This window comes from Micropterus salmoides, unplaced genomic scaffold, assembly GCF_014851395.1.
Source record: "Micropterus salmoides isolate LMB-PRFRI ecotype aquatic unplaced genomic scaffold, ASM1485139v1 Ms_hic_scaffold_4, whole genome shotgun sequence".
Lineage (NCBI taxonomy): Eukaryota > Metazoa > Chordata > Actinopteri > Centrarchiformes > Centrarchidae > Micropterus > Micropterus salmoides.
Window position 1 is genome coordinate 30,570,888 of NW_024043372.1, and position 19,224 is coordinate 30,590,111.

Below are 19,224 nucleotides of genomic sequence, written 5' to 3' on the forward strand. Positions count from 1 at the left end.
TCTTCCTTCAAAGGGTGGTAATGGTGAGACAATCTTTTTTGCTGGCGCATGTCACTGAGAAAATATTGCTTCCCCAAAGTGATGTTTTTCCTGTTGAACCAGAATGCTGGGCGGGACAAAACACAGGGAGGGGTCACGTGCAAATCCACTGGATATCAGTTGGCAAAGCCAGAGCCAGAGGTTTATTTGATGGGAGAGGTGGGCGTGGCTGACTGATCAAAAGTCTGTGATGTTTTATTGGGTGGAATTATTATTTATGACTACTGGTGCAGCATGAGGTCATCGGTGAAGATAAACAATTTTCCAGGAAGGGACAGCAGTGGAAAAAGTCATGTCATCTGACTTTAAGTTTTATTAGTGTGTTATACTGGACATCGGAGCAACATGGTACATCTTTGGAATTAGTGGGGATGGAATACTACTCTTTGTCACAACCACAAATTATAGTTTTGAGTGATCATGAAAATACCAAACTGAAATATATATACTTGACTGCAAATTTGTGTCCAGTTGCCAAAGCTCTCTGAGTGCTGGACAGATTTTGTGTGGTAAAAGCCATTGTACTTGAGTTTCTGTCCCTTGCCCCAAATGTTTGTGGTGGTGATGAAGTGATGAGTAAGTCCATAGTTTTACTCAATTATCTCAATCAGCAGTCAGCCCAGGTCACCTAATCTATATGTCATTGTTATAAATATCCCTTTAGGAGCCGAAACAGGCTGTCTAAATTTACCGGCCAGTTCTCCCTCTCCAGTTTTGGTAGGTGGGGGCTGATGACTCAGCATCACATGGATCTCTACGCTTTGTGTAGGAGAGGAGGAGTTGGAATGTGGAGGTGCTGTGGGCAGGGCCAATGTGGAAAAGCTGTTTGGATCAGTCCACAAACTGTATTCTCTTGAAACCTGGTGTGTGTGTGTGTGTGTGTGTGTGTAACAGAGACAGATGGCAAGACAGATCAGCCAGGCCAGTTTTGTATCTGAGCATACACATTGCATTGATTTCCTTGTTTGCTGCTTCCCTTGCCAAATTCACATTTTACACTGGAGGGGAAAAAATTGTTGGGGGACATTGACAGTCAATGTGCAGCTGCAGAGCTTCCCATTCACGTCCTAGGCTTGCTTTCCACTGCTGATGATGGTGATAGATGAAAAAACTGAATGCTAGAAGGCACAGCATGATACAGTGGAATAGAAGCCAATTTCCAGTGTAAAATGTCAGGTGTCCAATGTCGTCCTGCTAGTGTACAGGCTACGACATTAACAAAAGAATTAATTCGTTATAGAATTAACTAAAACAGAGCATTCATCATTAATCCTCTGTCTGTCTATTTTTAGCACTTTATGGCTTGAGTGTCCGGTGCACAATTATTTCTCACTTCTGTGTTTTTGTTTCTTGTGTGCGCGCGTCCGCGTGTGTTTGGGAATTCACCTGGTTGACGTCACACATTCACTCCTCTGCTCCGCGCGCTGCCATAGAGCCGCAGCACAAAGCACACACACACACACACACACACACACACACACACTCAGACAGAGTGGAACAGACAGAGCCCGAGCACAGCGTTCAACAGCAGCCGACTTAAACACTTCCTTAAAACACCATTGAAGGTTTTGAAGTCGTACCTCCGTGAAGACCGTTGTTCAAAACCGGTACAAACTCGTGACCAGCGAGACGCTTTCCAGCTCCGCGGAAGAGGTAAGTCTCAATTTGTGGGGAAGCGGTTAAACTTGTTTGACAGTTGGGACAGCAGCGCTTTCTTGCGTGCAGTGTGTTCTGGGTGTCAAGAGTCGCCAGTAAGTTGCTTTAGCCGCGCTTTGGTTGATTTAAGTTTTTTCTCACAGAGAAGCAAAGCTTGACTGCAAAGTCGGTTGACATCTGTAATGTTAGTTTGTAGTAATAGGGCTGCTGTCGCGGAAATTTCCCTCTCTCGCCGTGTTACAGTTGTAGTTATGTAAATTAAGTTAAGCCATGCTGTTTCAGTGCTTGCAGCAGGTCCGGGTATAGTGAAACACAACGTTGCTTGTCGCCACTACTGGGGAAGGAACTAGGCTATTACACCGGGAAGAAAGTTTGTGTGCTTCATAAATTCCTCAAGTGTTGTATCTATGGCAACAGTGGATCAGTGATGAGACTTGGTGGAAAATAAAAATGCTCTTCATCCCATTTAAAGACAGTTCCTTTCATAAGACATTAGGGGACAAGCCTCCCTTTTAAACTCCGTAGTTCCATGTCTGAAATGTCTTACTGGAGTAGTTTAAAGGAAGTGGTTATGGCTCTTTAAAAATGAATGTGAGCATGCTGACAAACATGTTGAGCCCTCTGAGTAACTTAATCCTTGAAGGTGTTTTAAGGAGTGATCCTACTGGTATAGCTACAGTGAGTAATTATTGATTATTACTAATTCACATAATAGTTATTTACTGTACATGCAGTCACAAATTGTGTGTAAAGGCCTAACCCTAATTTCTTCAAGTTGAGTTTCAGTTGTCTTTGGTTACAGATAGGTTTGACAGAAAGCTGCTGGTGTCAGGGTCATTACGAAGACAACACAGATGATGAACAACAGCACTGGGCTCATTGTAGTCTAACTTGTACTGGAACCGGTTTGCGCTGTTTTGCCGAGACTAAAGTCAATAGAAATCTCAAAAACTGTTACCTCATTGCACTCAGATTTTAACAACTGGAATTGCCAGCCTTCATCACAATCTCTTGACTGAGAAACAGGACGCACGTAAAAGACACAAAGTATGGATCGTGATGACACTGTGAACAACTTCTGAATCCAAGGTAGCTGGCTTGACTTGTCAGCCCCACAGGAACCCTACCACACCACAACCTATTTTGAAATATTCCTCCCAGTCACTTGCGAAAGTCTTGTGTCACATACAACACAATTCTGCGTTTGTTGCAAGATTCTGTATCCTGTTGTTATCTGGAGGCAGTGCAGCTTTGTGAGCGCAGGTAACACTATCTGCCTGCATCTGCCTGCATTGTGTCAATATTGGCTTGTGCCTTCATGAGCTGCTTGGAGGACACAGTTGGGACATCTGCTCAGTGAGGAGTCACCCACGCAGCACTGATCCCTCGATAGTACAACACACACATAAACACATCTCTGACTCATAATTTTGACAGTGTTTGGACTGTATTTGTGTGAATGGATAATTGATCCTTTAGTTTGAGACAGGAGTCTAGTAAAGCTAGTCACTCAGAGTTGGGTATTGAACCAATATAGTTACTTGTACCAACCAAACTGCGTCAGTTGGCATTAAAATTGCCAAGGCAAAATGTTGACGTCAGTAATTATACTAGTTTGTCTGTTTTAATGAGATATTTATGGATTTAAATCATTTTGTTAATTGTATACTTTTTATTTGGCAAAATTTTGCTACTGTTTGTGATGAGACAACATTCAACACTAATTGAGTTGAGAAATTATATTTATGTCATTATCTGAGAAATGGTGTTTTGTAGAGCGTGTTTGTACTGAACAAAGAAGTGAATTGTGGGAGTATAATTTTGCAATCAATATCAAACTTGGATTACATTTTGGCAATGGAATCAAAAAAATCTACAACAATATTTAGCCCAGTATCCCCGAAACTGTGAGTACAGTTTTCAGAAGCCATAAAGTATGCAACACTTTTGTTATGATGTGCAATACTGATTTTGTTTAATAGAGCACCTGCTGTTATGCATAACTGCACACAGAGGCAGGCACACCCACAAAACCTAGGTATATGGCACAGGTTTGCTAAATCAGTGCTCAGTGATGATTGGTTGACTCATTACTTGCTCATGGATTTTTGTAATTACCTCCCTCGCTCTCTCTGTCCCACACAGGCACTCTCCACATCTTGCTATCCTGCGTAACACTCCTTTCTCTGACTCTATTTCGTCTGTCTTAACCAAGGTTTTGTGAACTGTGAGCGGGGCAGAAATGGACACCGCACTTAATGTGTGTGGAGAGAAGACACACACACACATACACACGCTGTGACAGGATTCATTCCATGCAGATATAGCAGGTTTGACACCGTGCCAGAGAGCTCGGTGATACTGAGAGAAAATCAGAAAAGGTTATCACTCCACAACTGAAGTTTGTGTCCATGTGTACTGTCAGTCTGAACACTTATTAACAGCTTTCATTGATCTGCTCCTAGGTCAGTTCAAGGCACAAAGTGAAATTCTAGCAGTTCTCACTGGAATAAATGTTAAAAAGAAATAGCCGTTCATCTGACTCTGCCCTTGAACAAGTAACCTCAGCTCTCATCTCATTCTTTGACAAATCTCCCTCACTTTTCTTTCCTGTCCTACTTTGACCTGATTGCTGGGTGTGTGTATGTGCACGTTTGAGAGAAAGAGAGGGACAGTTAAATGCATTTTCATGATTGTGTGTGTTAGACATTAACGTTGCTTAGTGAAAGAAAGGAGGGCTTTGATTCTTTAAAGCCAGTCTCCACTGAAATTCATTAAAGGCTGCTCTTTGTTCAGGTTATTAGTGTGTGTGTGTGTGTGTGTGTGTGTGTGTGTGTGCGCGTGTAATTCCACCCATGGGCTTTCGAGGTGTATTATGCTGTAATAAGTATGCCACCTCGCCTTAGTGAAAGACCTGTGGATTAAGGAAAGTTTTGTTTGCATGAATTTGTCTGTCAAAATTGGGAATGAAAAAGAAAATCAAGTGAGCGCAAAAGTTACCTTATCTCATGTTATTAACTCCACCAAGGGGGTTATTTGTTTGGTCCTACTGTATGTGTCGGTGAGAACAATTTTCAAGCAGACACCTACCATCAACATTGCTATCACAGTTTGAGGAACAGCCCTTTTCCATGATCACTGTTTAATTTCCAATGTTGAGGGATTGTTTTTCTTTAAACTGCTGTAAAGCTCAGTTTCATGGTGCAGTAGATGTTTACACACAAAACCACGCACCACGTGATCAGCTTTAGGTGTGAATGTGGCCTGGCTGAGTCGGACCATGCTTGTTCAGGTTCATTATAATCGTGTGGTTACTGGTTGAGCTCTAATTTGCCGGGCCACCGACTGGCCCAGCTCCATCCAGCCAGGCTTTTCTTGGTCTGTTTTGGAGCTTTTGTGTCTTTTACTCAGCCTTGCACTCCCCCTCTCAGTGTGTGCTGACAGCACAGTCTCTTTAAGGAACTGTAAAAGGAAGACAAAAGATGGATCGTATATCAACTGACAGCTCTAAGTAATGCTTGGTAACTTAGACAATGCAATGACATGTGTTTGGTTATGTTTCGCATAACTGAAATTTTCAGAACTAGCTGATCTTTTACCTGCTTACAGCTTTATTTAGCATCCTGTCAGGCAGGTTTTTATCACTTGAGGTCTTCTTCTGTCACTGAGGCAGACATGATCATTTCCAACTTTGACAAAGCCCGTTCAAGGCCTACGTCACGGTAGAAAAAGCATTTAGTGTGTAACACTAATCATGGTTTTGATTAATTGTTTAGGAAATGTGAAAATTTGCTGTTATCTTTACTCATCTACGACATTAAACAGAAGTTGTTTGGATTGTGGACAAAACAAGACACATGAGGGCTTTGGGAAACACTCATCAACATTTTTAACCATTTTGTGACATTTTATAGACGAGACCAGATCAACTGGCAATGAAAATAGTTGTTAGTTGCAGCCCTACAAAATGTCCCCACCTGCTAGACCTGCTTGATCACTTCTTCCACTAAATGACATATGCGATTTAGTACAGACCTTTGACTTGTTTGCGGTACATCTCTGTGCATGACTTAGACTAACATTCACGTATCTCTGTCGCCATTATTGAGTTGTGTCTAATGTATGAAATTTAATGGAATATTGGTTTCACATCATTATAGCTGAAGGTTATTTTCGTTGTTGTATGTTAATCTGCTTATTTTATAAGCTTCTTGCTGAAATTTGTGATTCTGCTGTCCAGTTCATCACAGTATTTGTTCCACGAAGCAGTTTTTGTAGCTGTGGCTGATTCTGAAATTAATTGCAATCAATTCATATAGTTATGGGAACAGGAGCACTTCTTCAAATTCCTCAGAGCTGATGTGACGGTCATGTCAAGTGGCAATTAGTATCATGCTTGTAATACTTGTAATGTTTTCCGCATACCGTGCCTTCTTTCAGTTAGTGGATAATTAATGAATTATTTTGTGTTGTACAAAGTCAACATGTATAACACAGGCAGGTAGTCCAGCTTCACTGGTACTTGGCAGTCCTTTCAAGTCTAGGATAAAGGCTAAAGACTTACTTGACGGTAAATAAATAACTCCTTGAGGCCACACACATGCACATGAGCAATATCCATCTCACTGGAAGTCGACCTCATTGTGGCTCGTGAAGGCAAATCTGGTTCTATCATTGAGTCTGGCCTCTCTTCCAGTGTGGTGTCTATCTTTTTTTCCCCTTTCCCTCTACCCACCCCTTCCCCAATTGCATGTGCTCATTTTTTCCACTCTCTCTGGGGAAACAAGACTCTCTTTTTCTACGTAGCAATGCCTGTGTATGTGTATGTGTACATAAGAGAGAGAGAGTGTTTGTGTGTGTGTGTGTGTGTGTGTGTGTGTGTGTGTATGAAGTGCAGAGAAAATTGAGTATGGTCTCTAAAATAGTAAGAGTCTTTAGATCCCCAACAGACTTGCAGGGTCAGTCAAAAACTTCAGCAGCAACAACAGAGATTCTCAGCCCGGTGGAGACACTGCTGAGGAAGCCAGTTGGAAGTGCACAGTATCCAAAATATAACTAGCTAACAGATATAATGATGTAGCTAACATATATATTGTCTATTACTGTAGCTTTATCCTGATACAACACATGCCTAGACGCTTGTTATGATACCTGTGGAACTGTATAGACTTCAGTTCACATTTAATACTGCATATGCTGTACATTATGTCTCATATCTTTCAACATAGACAATATCAATATACATATTTATTTTGTACATGGATCATCTTCTAACTTGTCTGCTATTTTAGTGTGCTCTGTGTTTAGACACACTGATACTAATGCCTTTACTTCAGCTTAAGAACATGCGCCTCTTTGGTGCTGGTCCTGTTTTCCTTTGCTATAGCCTATGACTTATGACAGCTGCGGCAATCCTGTTTCTTTGCAAAGATAATCAAATTTTTTCTTGTATATGTAACCCAGGTATGTAACCTGGGCAGTGATTTGTGATTTCTGAACAATACAGGGTGGCATGATAGCTCTGTGATAAGCTCTGTCACATCAGAACGATAGGTCTGGGGTTTGAATCAACTGGCTTAAGGTCTTTTTGTGTGAAGATGCTGGAGCATGGACTGTGTGTCTTTGAATAAGAAGGTTGCTTGTCTGTCTGTATGTCAGCCCTGCGATGCCCTGGCAACCTGTACAGGCTGTACCCCTACAGCCCTGCACAGGAAAGATAGGGATAGAAATTGCATAATAGAATACAACATACACAGCACATGTAACTCTAGGGCACATGATATGTGTTTGTTTGTTTTATATTTTCTCGTTCGGAGGCCAAATCCCTACATGACCTTCAAGGATGGTTACAGTGCATTGGCTACATCATTTAAAATGAGATGCTGTTTGCCGCCGATCACAGGTGTCCCATGTCTCTGAAATGGCTATTAATTCAACATTATGTTAATGGTGCAAGAGACTAAAGCTACAAGAGATCAACAAAAGTGCTGTGTGGAAGAATTCTGTGGGATTTTATTGCAGCTTTGGGAATTAGGATGTGGGCTAATCTGCCCTCTGGGTCCTGCTAGTCTGTAAACGTAGCATATGTTTGATTCTGGTGTGAAACCGCATTGAGAACATAAGGGTTCAGTAAGTGTTTATACAGTTTCCTTATACAGCATGAAGACTGACTGGCCCATTAAATTAGAAAATGTCAACCTTTGTAATCAGTTATTACAACAATGTTGCTTGTCTCAACTGTTGTTTTCACTGTAAGACAGTTTAGTATTAAATAAGAGGGATACTGAACAAGGTCTATACTATTTGCTGGTATATTATAAAGCAGCACTGTTGCTTCAAAAGTGTTTTTATTTTGTTGAAAAAAGTATTTAACATTTTTCAGGGAATCGTTTTGTATTTTACTCGTGTTTTTATCAGTTACACCATTACATTAAGATAATTGTATATTTGAAGAAAAAATCAATCCACACTGCTTTATAATTATAGTTTTAAGATGTAATGAAGGGAGATTAAGAATGACTCTGAAAGTCTCAAAGAGGAAGTGTACGAAACACGTGGATTCAGCTTAAATGGAGCAAGTGGGTGAACACTTTTTCAAGCTGTGTTTTCTGTTTCAGTTGTTACTTTTGAAGTGATGTGTGGAATTAAATTTTCACTTGGAAAATAGAACCTCTAAGAATGAATGAATTTTAGCACAACTAATACATAAAAAGAGGGGGAATACGTTACAAATGACTATGACAATGTAGATATTTTGTCTTTGTCAGCGTAATAGATCCAATACTGCAGTTTTCATATGTGACCTTCAGGCATCTTAATGCTAGTCTAGATTGACTCAGGAACATTTTTCTGTAGCAGTACTAATTAGAAAAGATGGGATTTTCTTTTTGCAAGGATATTCTGAAATACAGACAAAAGATACGAGAATGGTCAGTGAGGTACAACAAAACAGAGTATTAGAGTAGAGAGGCATTTTGGCCAACAATTCAGTTAGAAACTGCCCCCAGAGCGTACTATTAACAGAAAAAGGAAATTCTAAAGCCTAACCAAACAAAGCTACAAAAACAGGACTATTAGTACCTCCTACCATAAAAGATAAACATACTCCACATTTGTCGACCAACAATCATCAAGACTGCTGCTGGCAATTATCTATAGCGTAGAGCTATGTAGAGACAGCTGGGAATAAGGAATGGACACAACCAGGATTAATTCACATAAAATCAATGTGAAAACAGTAAAGTTTTAATATATTTGCCGAACAGCAGGACTTTTTGTGTTTGTCTTGGAAATGTGATCCTTCTGATTTCTTATTCCCTCATCCTGCTCTCATGTGCACAGTTTGGGATTGCCACTCTGTTTCTTCTTCCCTCAGAACTGGCTGGTAGTTTCCAAAGTTGTGTTTTGAATTGGAAACTTCTACTTCCTCTGTAGTTTCAATCTGAGAATACTATCAGCCACCGACTCTCTTCCTTCTTGTTTTAAGTGTCAGACTTAAGCAATAGTACAAGATGAATGTGTGCGTGTGTTTGTGAGATGTTCTAACTGTGAGTCTTTATCTTTGTTCCAGGAGGCTTTGGTGAGTGGTCGCCATGGCACCCTTCCTGCGTATCACCTTCAATGCTTATGATATTGGCGCTTTGACTCTTCCGTCTGACCCTCCCATCTGTGCCGTCAAGATGAAGGAGTCTGTAAACACAGGTATGTAAAGATGCACACACACACGTATGCAGACATAATTTTATCTAGACAGGGGAGTGGCTCAGGGAGTAGAGAGACCAGACGTCCTGAGTTTAATTGCCTTAACAGCCACCATCTGCTGGGCTCAAAAATCCATAAGAAAACTGCTTCTCTACCAACTCCAGGTGCTTTGTGCTGTAGCCATTCCTTTGTTGTGATTTTTCTGTGGAAGCAGAAGCAACAGACAAATGTTTTGTTCCCAATGATGATCCCAATCTTTTTTTTACAGAGCGAGGAAAGACCTTGGTCCAGAGGAAGCCCACCATGTATCCAGCCTGGAAGTCCAGTTTTGATGCTCACATCTATGAGGGGCGTGTCATTGAAGTGGTCCTCATGCAAAACACTGAGGTGCCATTGGCCAAGGCCACGTTGGGCGTGTCTGTACTGGCAGAACGCTGTAAGAAGTCCAAGACCAATAGCCGTGTTGAGTTCTGGGTGGACCTGCATCCTTCAGGGAGGGTCCAGATGGCTGTACAGTTCTTCCTGGAGGACAGTGATGCAGGTAAAACTGCTATGTCTTAAAGCCCCTGGAAATCTGGTTTTCAAATCTTAAGTATTTATTATGTTATATATATTAAAACACTGTTCCCTGACCGGGAATCGAACCCGGGCCGCGGCGGTGAGAGCGCCGAATCCTAACCACTAGACCACCAGGGAGTGGTGTTCACTGTGAAAGAAGATAGTATGCTGGCCTCTTGGCTGTTGGGAACTTGCCCATGCCCCCTCTCTTTCTCTCTCCTCCCCCCTCCCGTCTCCCACTACTCATGTAGGGCCACAGAAAATCACTTTCCTTCAGTGTTGATGTGTAATGCCCTCTACTGGCAGAAAAGATTCCTCATCTGGTGTCAATCTCCCTGCACTTTGTACACACAACCACAGCTGAACATGTTTCATTTTTGTGGACCTCTCTGAGGAGTGTGAAGTTGTCATGCTCTGGGCCAACTGTCCTGCAATAAACTGTTTACCTCAAACTGTGAAGGGTTAACCTGCATGCTGGTGACATACCATATCTCACACTGTCAGCTGAGTACAGGGGTAGCCATGTAGCTAATGCACTGTTAACAACCCTTCAAGGTCACTTAGGAATTTGGCCTCAGGGCTGGCTGTACTTTGAATAAGTAACTAAGATACCGACCACAACGATGAATGTATGAATGTAAATATCTGATAATATATCTTGTTGCTTTTTTATTTTATGCTTTTTATTATGTGTTTACAGTAAAGAGTTTAAATCTTTGTAGTCTCTCTTAAACATATTGAATAGCAGCACACATTACCCACCATTCAGAATGACATTGCTGTTTTTATCTGCTTTCAAAAACCTGTTTTAGTTTCAATTTAGCTGCTGTTACAAGCAGAAGTGAAGCAGAGCAGTACTGTCTGACCGTGCTGTATTCAGCTACTTGGTCAACACCACAGACAGGGAACCCAGTCTCTGATAGTCTTTGCTGTCTGCCCAGATCGGGTAAGATTTACAAACTGGTTCTGTTCAGGGGGAGTTTCTGCATGTGACTAAGACAGCCTTCGCTGTACAGGGCTGATGAGGGTCAATGAGAGAAGGGTGTGTCTACTGTTATGAAAGAGCTCCATATGCCATCAGATCGCTCCTACACACTCTACAGGTTTCCTGAAAAGCAGCCCGGAAGTATTTTTAGCCATGTGTGAACAGCCCTCAAGAAGTCCGCCTCCTCTCTGTCTTCTTTCTTTTGCCCCCCTCTCTCACTCCCACTTTCTTGGCTCAGCTCACTGAACTGCTGTCCAAACATAAACATCTGTCGCTAGAAGAGGAAATTAGTTTACCTCCCTCACCTCATCACTCTTCCCACTTTTCCCTGTCTGTCAATTGTCTGTTTTACAGCTACTTTATTTTAATCTCTCCTGTCCCTCCCAACCACCCACATATCCTCCCCATCTCTTCCAGAGTTTCCGCCTTCTTTGTTTACCTCTCTCACGCCGCCTTCGATGCCTTCTCTGGGTGACTCTTGACCCCACCCTGTTGACTTGCATCAGTTAGAGCCACTAATCCAGAATAGCATTTTCATGTGTTTACCCTCCATTTAGTAGCTGCGACTGTGCCCTCTTTCTATTTTTCAACTTGTTGACTAAATACCCCTTGGCTATTATAGCTGATGACTGATTTATGATAGTGCACACTGTAATGTCATTTAAGGAACATTAAAGGTGCATTAAGCGATTCTGCAGAAATCCAACACCATGACAAAAATCATGATATAGAGCGAACAACGACACAGCAAGTAATGTAATTAACGTTAGCTAAGGTGTGGGTTAGCATAATATTGTTGGAGTTGCTGCTGTGAAGCTAACATGAAGCTAACATGCAGAGAGGACAAGATGGTCCCAGAGCAGCACAGCAGCTCCAGACAGCGATATACATAGCTCTCCTCCTACTATAGCTAACATCACAACAAAGGCATATCTTGGTGAACTAGAAAGTAAGCTTTATGTCTGTGGCCATTTAATGTTGCCTGACACACAAATCATGACTGGAATGGTTGGAATAGTGTTGTGTGGCGGGATGCGAGCCACTTTATTTCCCATTTACAGAGCCAGGGCTAAGTACACACACCAGATTTTTTTTTTCAGTGCATACGCAGAACAGATAGCTAGCGGACCGTGAGGAGATATTTGCTGAATTTGACAAAAGGACATATTTTGGATTAGAATCGCTTACTCCACCCTTAAAGGAACATTATTAAGGAACAATAAATTTCATCAGCTAGATGAATAATTAAATAACCATCCTCACTGCATCCCTGCAAATCAATAAAAAAGTGTATTTGGATAACACTTCATTTTAAATTTGTTAGACAAACACCGTTTGAGTAGAGTAGAAAGGCAATACTTTGATCTGTAATTGATCTCTCCCCTCAGCGGTGTGTCAGCCATCGGTGAAGGTACCTCCTGATGATGGAGCCATGACCCTCAACAGGAGGAGAGGAGCTTTCAAGCAGCCAAAGGTTCACTTCATCAAGAACCACGAGTTCACCGCCACCTTCTTCGGTCAGCCCACCTTCTGCTCTGTCTGCAGAGAGTTCCTCTGGTGAGATGCCAAGTCCTGCCTCTGTTACTTCACAGCTGTCACTATTATGTCATTATTATGTTTATGTACTTTAGCTGGTTAGCATATCAAATACTTGTTTCACTTCTACAGAGAGACCATGGTAGTAATTTCCTATGCTACTCTGTCTGGACATGACTTATCCAGAAGCAGCCAATTTGCCTGTCTACTTGTTTTTCAGCATCACTATCACATTATGAGAATGAGTCACTCCATAACAAAAAGGAAAAAAAAAAATATATATATATATATATATTTTTTTTTTTTTTTTTTTTTAATTGTTGTTATGGCAAGGGAAAATTATATTTTTTGCTTCATGTCAACCATTACAATAATTTAATTACATTCCATTTCTCCCAGGGGGCTTAACAAGCAAGGTTACAAGTGCAGACGTGAGTGTTTCATTAACTGTTATCTATATTTCTATTATATTTTATCCCTTTGAATTTTTCCCAGTTAACACAATATATGGTCATTTATTTTTTATATATATACATTTTTTTTTCCCAGAATGCAATGCGGCAATCCACAAGAAATGCACTGAAATAATCATTGGCAGGTGCACTGGGACAGCGACCAACAGTCGTGACACTGTGGTGAGCAAAATTAATGTTCTCCAAAATGAATGCAAAGCCTCACTTCAGATTTCATTTTACAGTACTAGCTTTTATTACTTTTCCCAGCTGCGGTTCAATAATTACTTATTTTCTCCTGCTTTATTTGACTTATGACTTATTCACTGTTATGAAGTTGTCCATTATCCATTATTAGTATTCATTACTTAAATTCTTCAACACAACTTAAAAGATATCCAGCCAAAGTTAACAAACAACATCAATATTAGAATCTTTACTTAAATCACTGGAGACAAGTGCTGTGGAATTTCATTTTCACTCATCACTCAAAAGCAACTAAACATGGCAAAACATGCGTGTCTATTTTAATTATGAGCAGATTTCTGTTGATTAACTGGATTTTTATGTGTTTGTAGTTCCAGAAAGAGCGCTTCAAGATTGATATGCCACATCGCTTCAAGTACTATAACTACAAAAGCCCCACATTCTGTGACCACTGTGGCAGTCTGCTGTGGGGTCTCTACAGACAGGGCCTTAAATGTGAAGGTGCGTCTAATGTGTTCATTGCTTAGCTTTTTCTTTTTTTTTTTTTTTACTTTGTCTTAAATGTTTTGTCTGCATTATGCCTCCTGCCTCTGACATTTTTCTCTTTCATTGTATTCCCTTTCTCCACAAATCCATTTCTCACACCTCTGACCAGACTGTAGCATGAACACACATAGTTACTGTCAATCAAAAGTGGCCAATATGTGTGGAATCAACCAGAAACTACTGTCAGAGGCTCTGTCTCAAGTCTCCCAGGTTTGTACAGTAACAAGCTATGTTTATTTTACTTTGTGGGGACATTTTATGCCAGTCAGTGTTTTAAAAAAACAACAACAAATGATTGATTTGTTCTTGATCAGCAAACTTTTTTCATCCCTAGAAATCTATAAAGAAGCCTGAAAACTCCAATGCAGCAGATATTGGGATCTACCAAGAAATTTCTAATGCAACAGCAGACCCTAGTGGTAAGATGTGTTCATTGTAGCCCACACCGTAGTACAAAGTAGTAATAGTAGTTTGATTTAAAACAAGTTTTATATTTACAGGTAAAATAGATGTGGTATTGTCGCTGATAGTCTTTATTTACATTCTCAAGTCGTAACCTTTTGTTGAATGAGTTTGCATGTATCTTTGCATTCAGGTTTGCATGTATTTACTCTGGGTGTGCAAATGTGTTTTTCTAGCAGATGGCAATGACAAGGCACAACAGGGCTTGAGCCCAGCCCCAGCCGCACCTACAGTTCCCCGAGTACGCCTCACCATCAACCACCTGGTATTCCACAAGGTGCTGGGAAAAGGCAGCTTTGGCAAGGTATCTTCAATCTTTAAATCCTTTCCTGAATTCTACATGAACTGACTGTAGACACAAAAATGAAAGATATTGTTAACTGAAAACTTTGCACAAACTTGTTGTGCCAATGTCATGACATACATACATATATGGTAAAAAGAAACACATTCATTCTGAGGTTGTCCATGTGTGACTGACTTTGTAGATGAACATTACGTAATATAACCATGGAAAAGGCAGCGAAATAGGCAGAAGTATTCCATATTTTCATGTTTTAGTCTTGAACCATTAGAAGTGGCATAATTAAGAAACAGAAATATGTGAAGATTTGAATTGATGAATTTGAATTAATTCTGCTACAAGCGAGCTGTGAAAGGAACACATCTTGCATGTTATCATACTTTAGTGTACTCTGTCTTCAAAGTCTATCATTGTCCTTCCTTAAAGATGAGAAAAGACCTTAGTTATTCATCCATCACTATCAATGCTAGGCAAGATTAGATAAAAATGTACAGCCTGCAAGGGTTGGTCTATTTTGAGGAAAACAAAGACGCTGAGTATAGAAGATTCATTTAGGCCCAGTGTAGCCTGGTGGCAGTGCATTTATGTAAGAACAAACACTCAGTGTCCTCACTGAGATACGTTGAGATCGAGCATGTAAGAACACCAAAAAAGAGGAGGCGATATAAATAAAGCTCCTGCTCTGATTGTACTCCATGAAACTGGCGTAATCACACTGATGAAGTACTCACTCTAAGTGGCTTTGACACCTCAGGTGCTGCTGGCAGAGCTGAAGGGGCAGGGGCAGTACTTTGCTGTGAAGGTTCTGAAGAAGGATGTGGTTCTCATGGATGATGATGTGGAGTGTACCATGGTCGAGAAGAGAGTACTGGCCCTCGCCTGGGAGAACCCCTTCCTCACACACCTGTTCTCCACGTTCCAGTCTAAAGTAAGCACACACATCCTGAACATCTCTTCTAGTAAAACGTCTAAAAGCATGTACCCTGATAGGGAACAAACCTGAGCTACAGCAGTAAGAGCGAAATTCCCAGTTGTTGATAAAGACCAACACTCCCTGCCCCCCTTATCTGAATCCATCCTCTCTCACATACTCTTCATGTCTAATTTGTCTGCAACAGTGCGCTGACAATAATGTTTTGTACAGGAGCACCTCTTCTTTGTTATGGAGTACCTGAATGGAGGTGACTTGATGTTCCACATTCAAGACAAAGGTCGCTTCGATCTCAACAGAGCCACGTAAGTACACTGGGATACCATGTTAAGAACTATGAGTAATACAGCAACCGTCGTTTTCCACAATGGAGGATGCGTAACTTAAGCTCCAAATCGCAGTAAAACTGTGTTTAATGGTTGCTCTGCACATTTCAACCCTCAGATTCTATGCTGCTGAGATAATAGTGGGACTGCAGTTCCTCCATTCAAAAGGAATTATCTACAGGTAAGACCTGGCATCTGAAACCCGTTACTGCAACAGTGTACACTGGAACTGAATCTCTTTGTTGATTTTAGAGTACAGTATTTCAAAGGGAAATATAGCAGAACTAGTTGTTCATTGTGTATATCTCTTCCTGTGTCTTTTTTTCTCAGAGATCTGAAGCTGGACAATGTGATGCTGGACAAAGATGGACATATAAAGATAGCTGACTTTGGCATGTGCAAAGAAAAAGTGTTTGGAGAGGCCAGAGCCACCACATTTTGTGGGACACCAGACTATATCGCACCAGAGGTTAGCTTCAGGGCCTGGCTGATGTCACATGTTTATTCTGCAATTTAGTTTTATTATATATTTTTTTAAATGTGAAGCCCATTACCCGTCTTGTCATGCATCCATTCATAGTCTACATGCCCCCTTAGTCATTAGGAGGCATGGCAGTGTTACTAGAGTTATTCACTTGGCTTCTGTAATACTGGTGAACAACAGCAGAGTGCTTCCATCTTGACACTGTGTGTCCTTGTTCTCCTTACTAACTTCTGATGTATTTTGTAAAACTGTCTCTCATCTCAGATCCTGCTAGGACAGAAGTACACCTTCTCAGTAGACTGGTGGTCTTTCGGTGTGTTGGTGTACGAGATGCTGATTGGTCAGTCACCTTTCCAGGGTGACGATGAGGATGAGCTGTTTGAGGCCATCAGGTCGGACATCCCTCACTACCCTCGGTGGATCACCAAGGAGTCTAAGAGCCTTATTGAACTGGTAACTAAGGGGATACATATATTGTTAGGCACACTTTTGTCCACAATTGGGTCCACAATTTCTTTTCCCTCTGTCATTATTTCAGTTGTTTGAGCGAGATCCCACTCGCAGATTGGGTGTGGTGGGAAACATCCGTGCTCACCCGTTCTTTAAAGTAGTCAACTGGCCAGCGCTGGAAAAGAGAGAAGTGGAGCCTCCTTTTAGGCCCAAAGTGGTAAGAGCCTATGATTTTGTTTCTGAACAGAATATGTGGTACCTGAAATACATTTGTATAAATATGATTGCATGCATCTAGGTTCCCGATTACTCCAGTGTGCTTTGTTATATTAACCTAACTGAAATACCTGACCTGCAACCCACAGAAATCCCCCAGTGACTGCAGCAACTTTGACCGAGAGTTCCTGAGCGAGAAGCCGCGGCTCTCCCACGCAGACAAGAACCTCATTGACTCCATGGACCAGGCTGCATTCGCTGGCTTTTCCTTCGTCAACCCCACTTTGGAACAAATAATAAGCAAATGAAAAAACTAAATGGCTCCCCTGGAAACACGATCTTAGCCCCACACTTATCTCATGCTATTCCCTTTATTTTCATATGGTCTAAGTTCAACTGGATGGATAAGAAGAAGTACATAAAAAGATTTGGGCTTGACTATGACTTCTTTAGTTCCTCGATTAGAGGATGAGATCAAATGAAACCTGGATGTTTGCTGACACTAGCAAACTGTATAGGTGTATAAAAGAATATAAAGCTCCAGGAAATTATGGGAGATTCTTAAGAAACCAGTGCTACCATAATCAATGCAGGACGATTGTCAATGATGCATTCTGTCTTTTCTTAATTTTCTGTCATTTTTCCATGTGATCACACTTTGAATCTATACGAATCATCTAATGTACTGTATCTGAAAAGTTTTTATTCACAGGCACAAGCATGACACCCTTATCTAGTTATACGACCATATACACCCAGCATTGCACACCCAAGTCAAAGAGAATTCAGTGGTGCATACCATATTTACTCTCACCCTGTACTCTGCCTACTGTATGCCGCCTATTACACCCCACCTGTGTGTGTGTGTGTGTGTGTCTGTGTGTCTGTGTGTGTGCATGCTTACAAGTGTGTGGGTGTGTGCAGGTATATTTCTTTCTTTTTTTTTGTGGATGCAATTGGTGCTACTGTAATCTGTAACTTTGTCTGTTGTTGAATGAATCCTCAGCGGTTCCCTCTGGCTGAAGGATAGATATAGGAATCATAAAAAGAGCTATTCTATAAAGTTGGAGGAAATTTAAATCCCTCTGAATTGAAATAATGTTATAGCAGAACTGATTAGCTTCCTCCCTCGCTAACTGCACTGTCTTGAGAAAGGAGGTGCTCTAAGCACACCCCAGAGTCTCACATACCCTCAAAAGAGTTAATGTGTTTTGGGGGTTTTTTTAGCACAGGATTTCTACATGGCAGCCTTCTAGTCTAGTCTTTTGTGTGCCACTGGTGTCAAACCTCTTGTTGTATATCAAACTGAAGCATAGAACAAACAATCATTCCATACATAATATTAATTTCTGGGCTAGCATCAGACTCACTGGAAGGTTGCAGCAATGGTATGATACCTGTACACACACACATACATATATATATGTATGTGTATATATGTATGTGTGTGTTTGTGTGTGTGTGTTATGAAGGATGTGTTATTTTATATGGGAAGGGTAGGCATTTCACTGTAAGCAGAGGGTCTTATAAGTGTGATTACTTGAATGTAGGAATTTTAACATGAAAATAATAGTGCTGTATATGGAAAATGAATGTGTACATTACAATGCACTGTCTGTGAGTTATGGGTGTACTTTTTTTACTCTCCTCATTTATCTTTTAAATCTGATTATAAATAAATACACTGTAAACTCTCAATGCCTGTCAGCCAGTGTCACTTGATTTAATTTACATGTGTTATACACTTGTGTATCACAATGCTTCAAATGTAGATTTTTAAATAGCCTACAGTGTATATGTGTTCTGGTCAGTGCTGGTTTCCAGTGGTTGCTTGCTATTTTATGGTACCCATATTTAACAGTGTGTCGTAGTATCTACAATATCTCATCTCAGGCACTAAAGTCCTTCTTAAGGACACCAAAACATTCCCCAGTACCACGGGGATTTTGTTGGCATGTGAGCAGTACTTGTAGCCGTTACTGCCATCTGACGGTCAGGTGCTATAATTGCAGCTCCCCGTGTAACGTGTGGACGGAAGACGAGACATTCCTGCAGTGCGCACGGTTTATGACCTGTCCTTGTCCTGCGTCCCCGGCAGTAATCCGTTGCCTGCTGCAGGATGTGGCCAGTGAACAAATTCCAAACATGAGGCATAAAACAGCGACCAGCTCGGAGCAATAAACCTGTTCAAGTTGTTGAGACATTTGCCTATGCAAACAGCCCTGTGGATAAATGCAGCATTAAAGTTGTATAAGCTTTAAAAATAAAATGACCCCACACAAATGTCAGATTAAAAAGCACGATCCAAAATGCAAAATAACAACATCCATAAATGCATGTTTTTTTCTTTGTTGTTATTTTCAAAATATGA

The 19,224-nt window shown here is 40.9% G+C and overlaps 1 protein-coding gene and 1 non-coding gene across 2 annotated transcripts; one reads left to right on the top strand and one right to left on the bottom strand.

Annotated features, from left to right (window-relative positions):
• The first annotated feature begins 1,475 nt into the window (after window positions 1–1,475).
• Window positions 1,476–18,551, top strand: LOC119886427 (protein kinase C delta type-like). The gene is made up of 17 exons (XM_038697143.1): window positions 1,476–1,692; window positions 9,266–9,396; window positions 9,665–9,937; window positions 12,328–12,496; window positions 12,875–12,906; window positions 13,025–13,110; window positions 13,506–13,635; window positions 13,790–13,890; window positions 14,015–14,099; window positions 14,319–14,446; window positions 15,201–15,374; window positions 15,591–15,682; window positions 15,822–15,884; window positions 16,034–16,172; window positions 16,452–16,640; window positions 16,726–16,854; window positions 17,003–18,551. The coding sequence occupies exons 2-17, from the start codon at window positions 9,288–9,290 to the stop codon at window positions 17,159–17,161; spliced, it is 2,058 nt and encodes a 685-aa protein (XP_038553071.1). The 5' UTR covers window positions 1,476–1,692; window positions 9,266–9,287; the 3' UTR covers window positions 17,162–18,551.
• Window positions 10,021–10,092, bottom strand: trnae-cuc. Its single transcript has one exon. It is a non-coding gene; the product is annotated as a tRNA-Glu (tRNA).
• Window positions 18,552–19,224: the final 673 nt, after the last annotated feature.

Coding starts and splice junctions, on each gene's coding strand:
- LOC119886427 (XM_038697143.1), top strand. CDS start 9,288: ATGGCACCCTTCCTGCGTATCACCTTCAATGCTTATGATATTGGCGCT. Junction 14,100..14,318: donor TGCAACAGCAGACCCTAGTG/GTAAGATGTGTT, acceptor GTGTTTTTCTAG/CAGATGGCAATGACAAGGCA. Junction 16,641..16,725: donor CTAAGAGCCTTATTGAACTG/GTAACTAAGGGG, acceptor TCATTATTTCAG/TTGTTTGAGCGAGATCCCAC.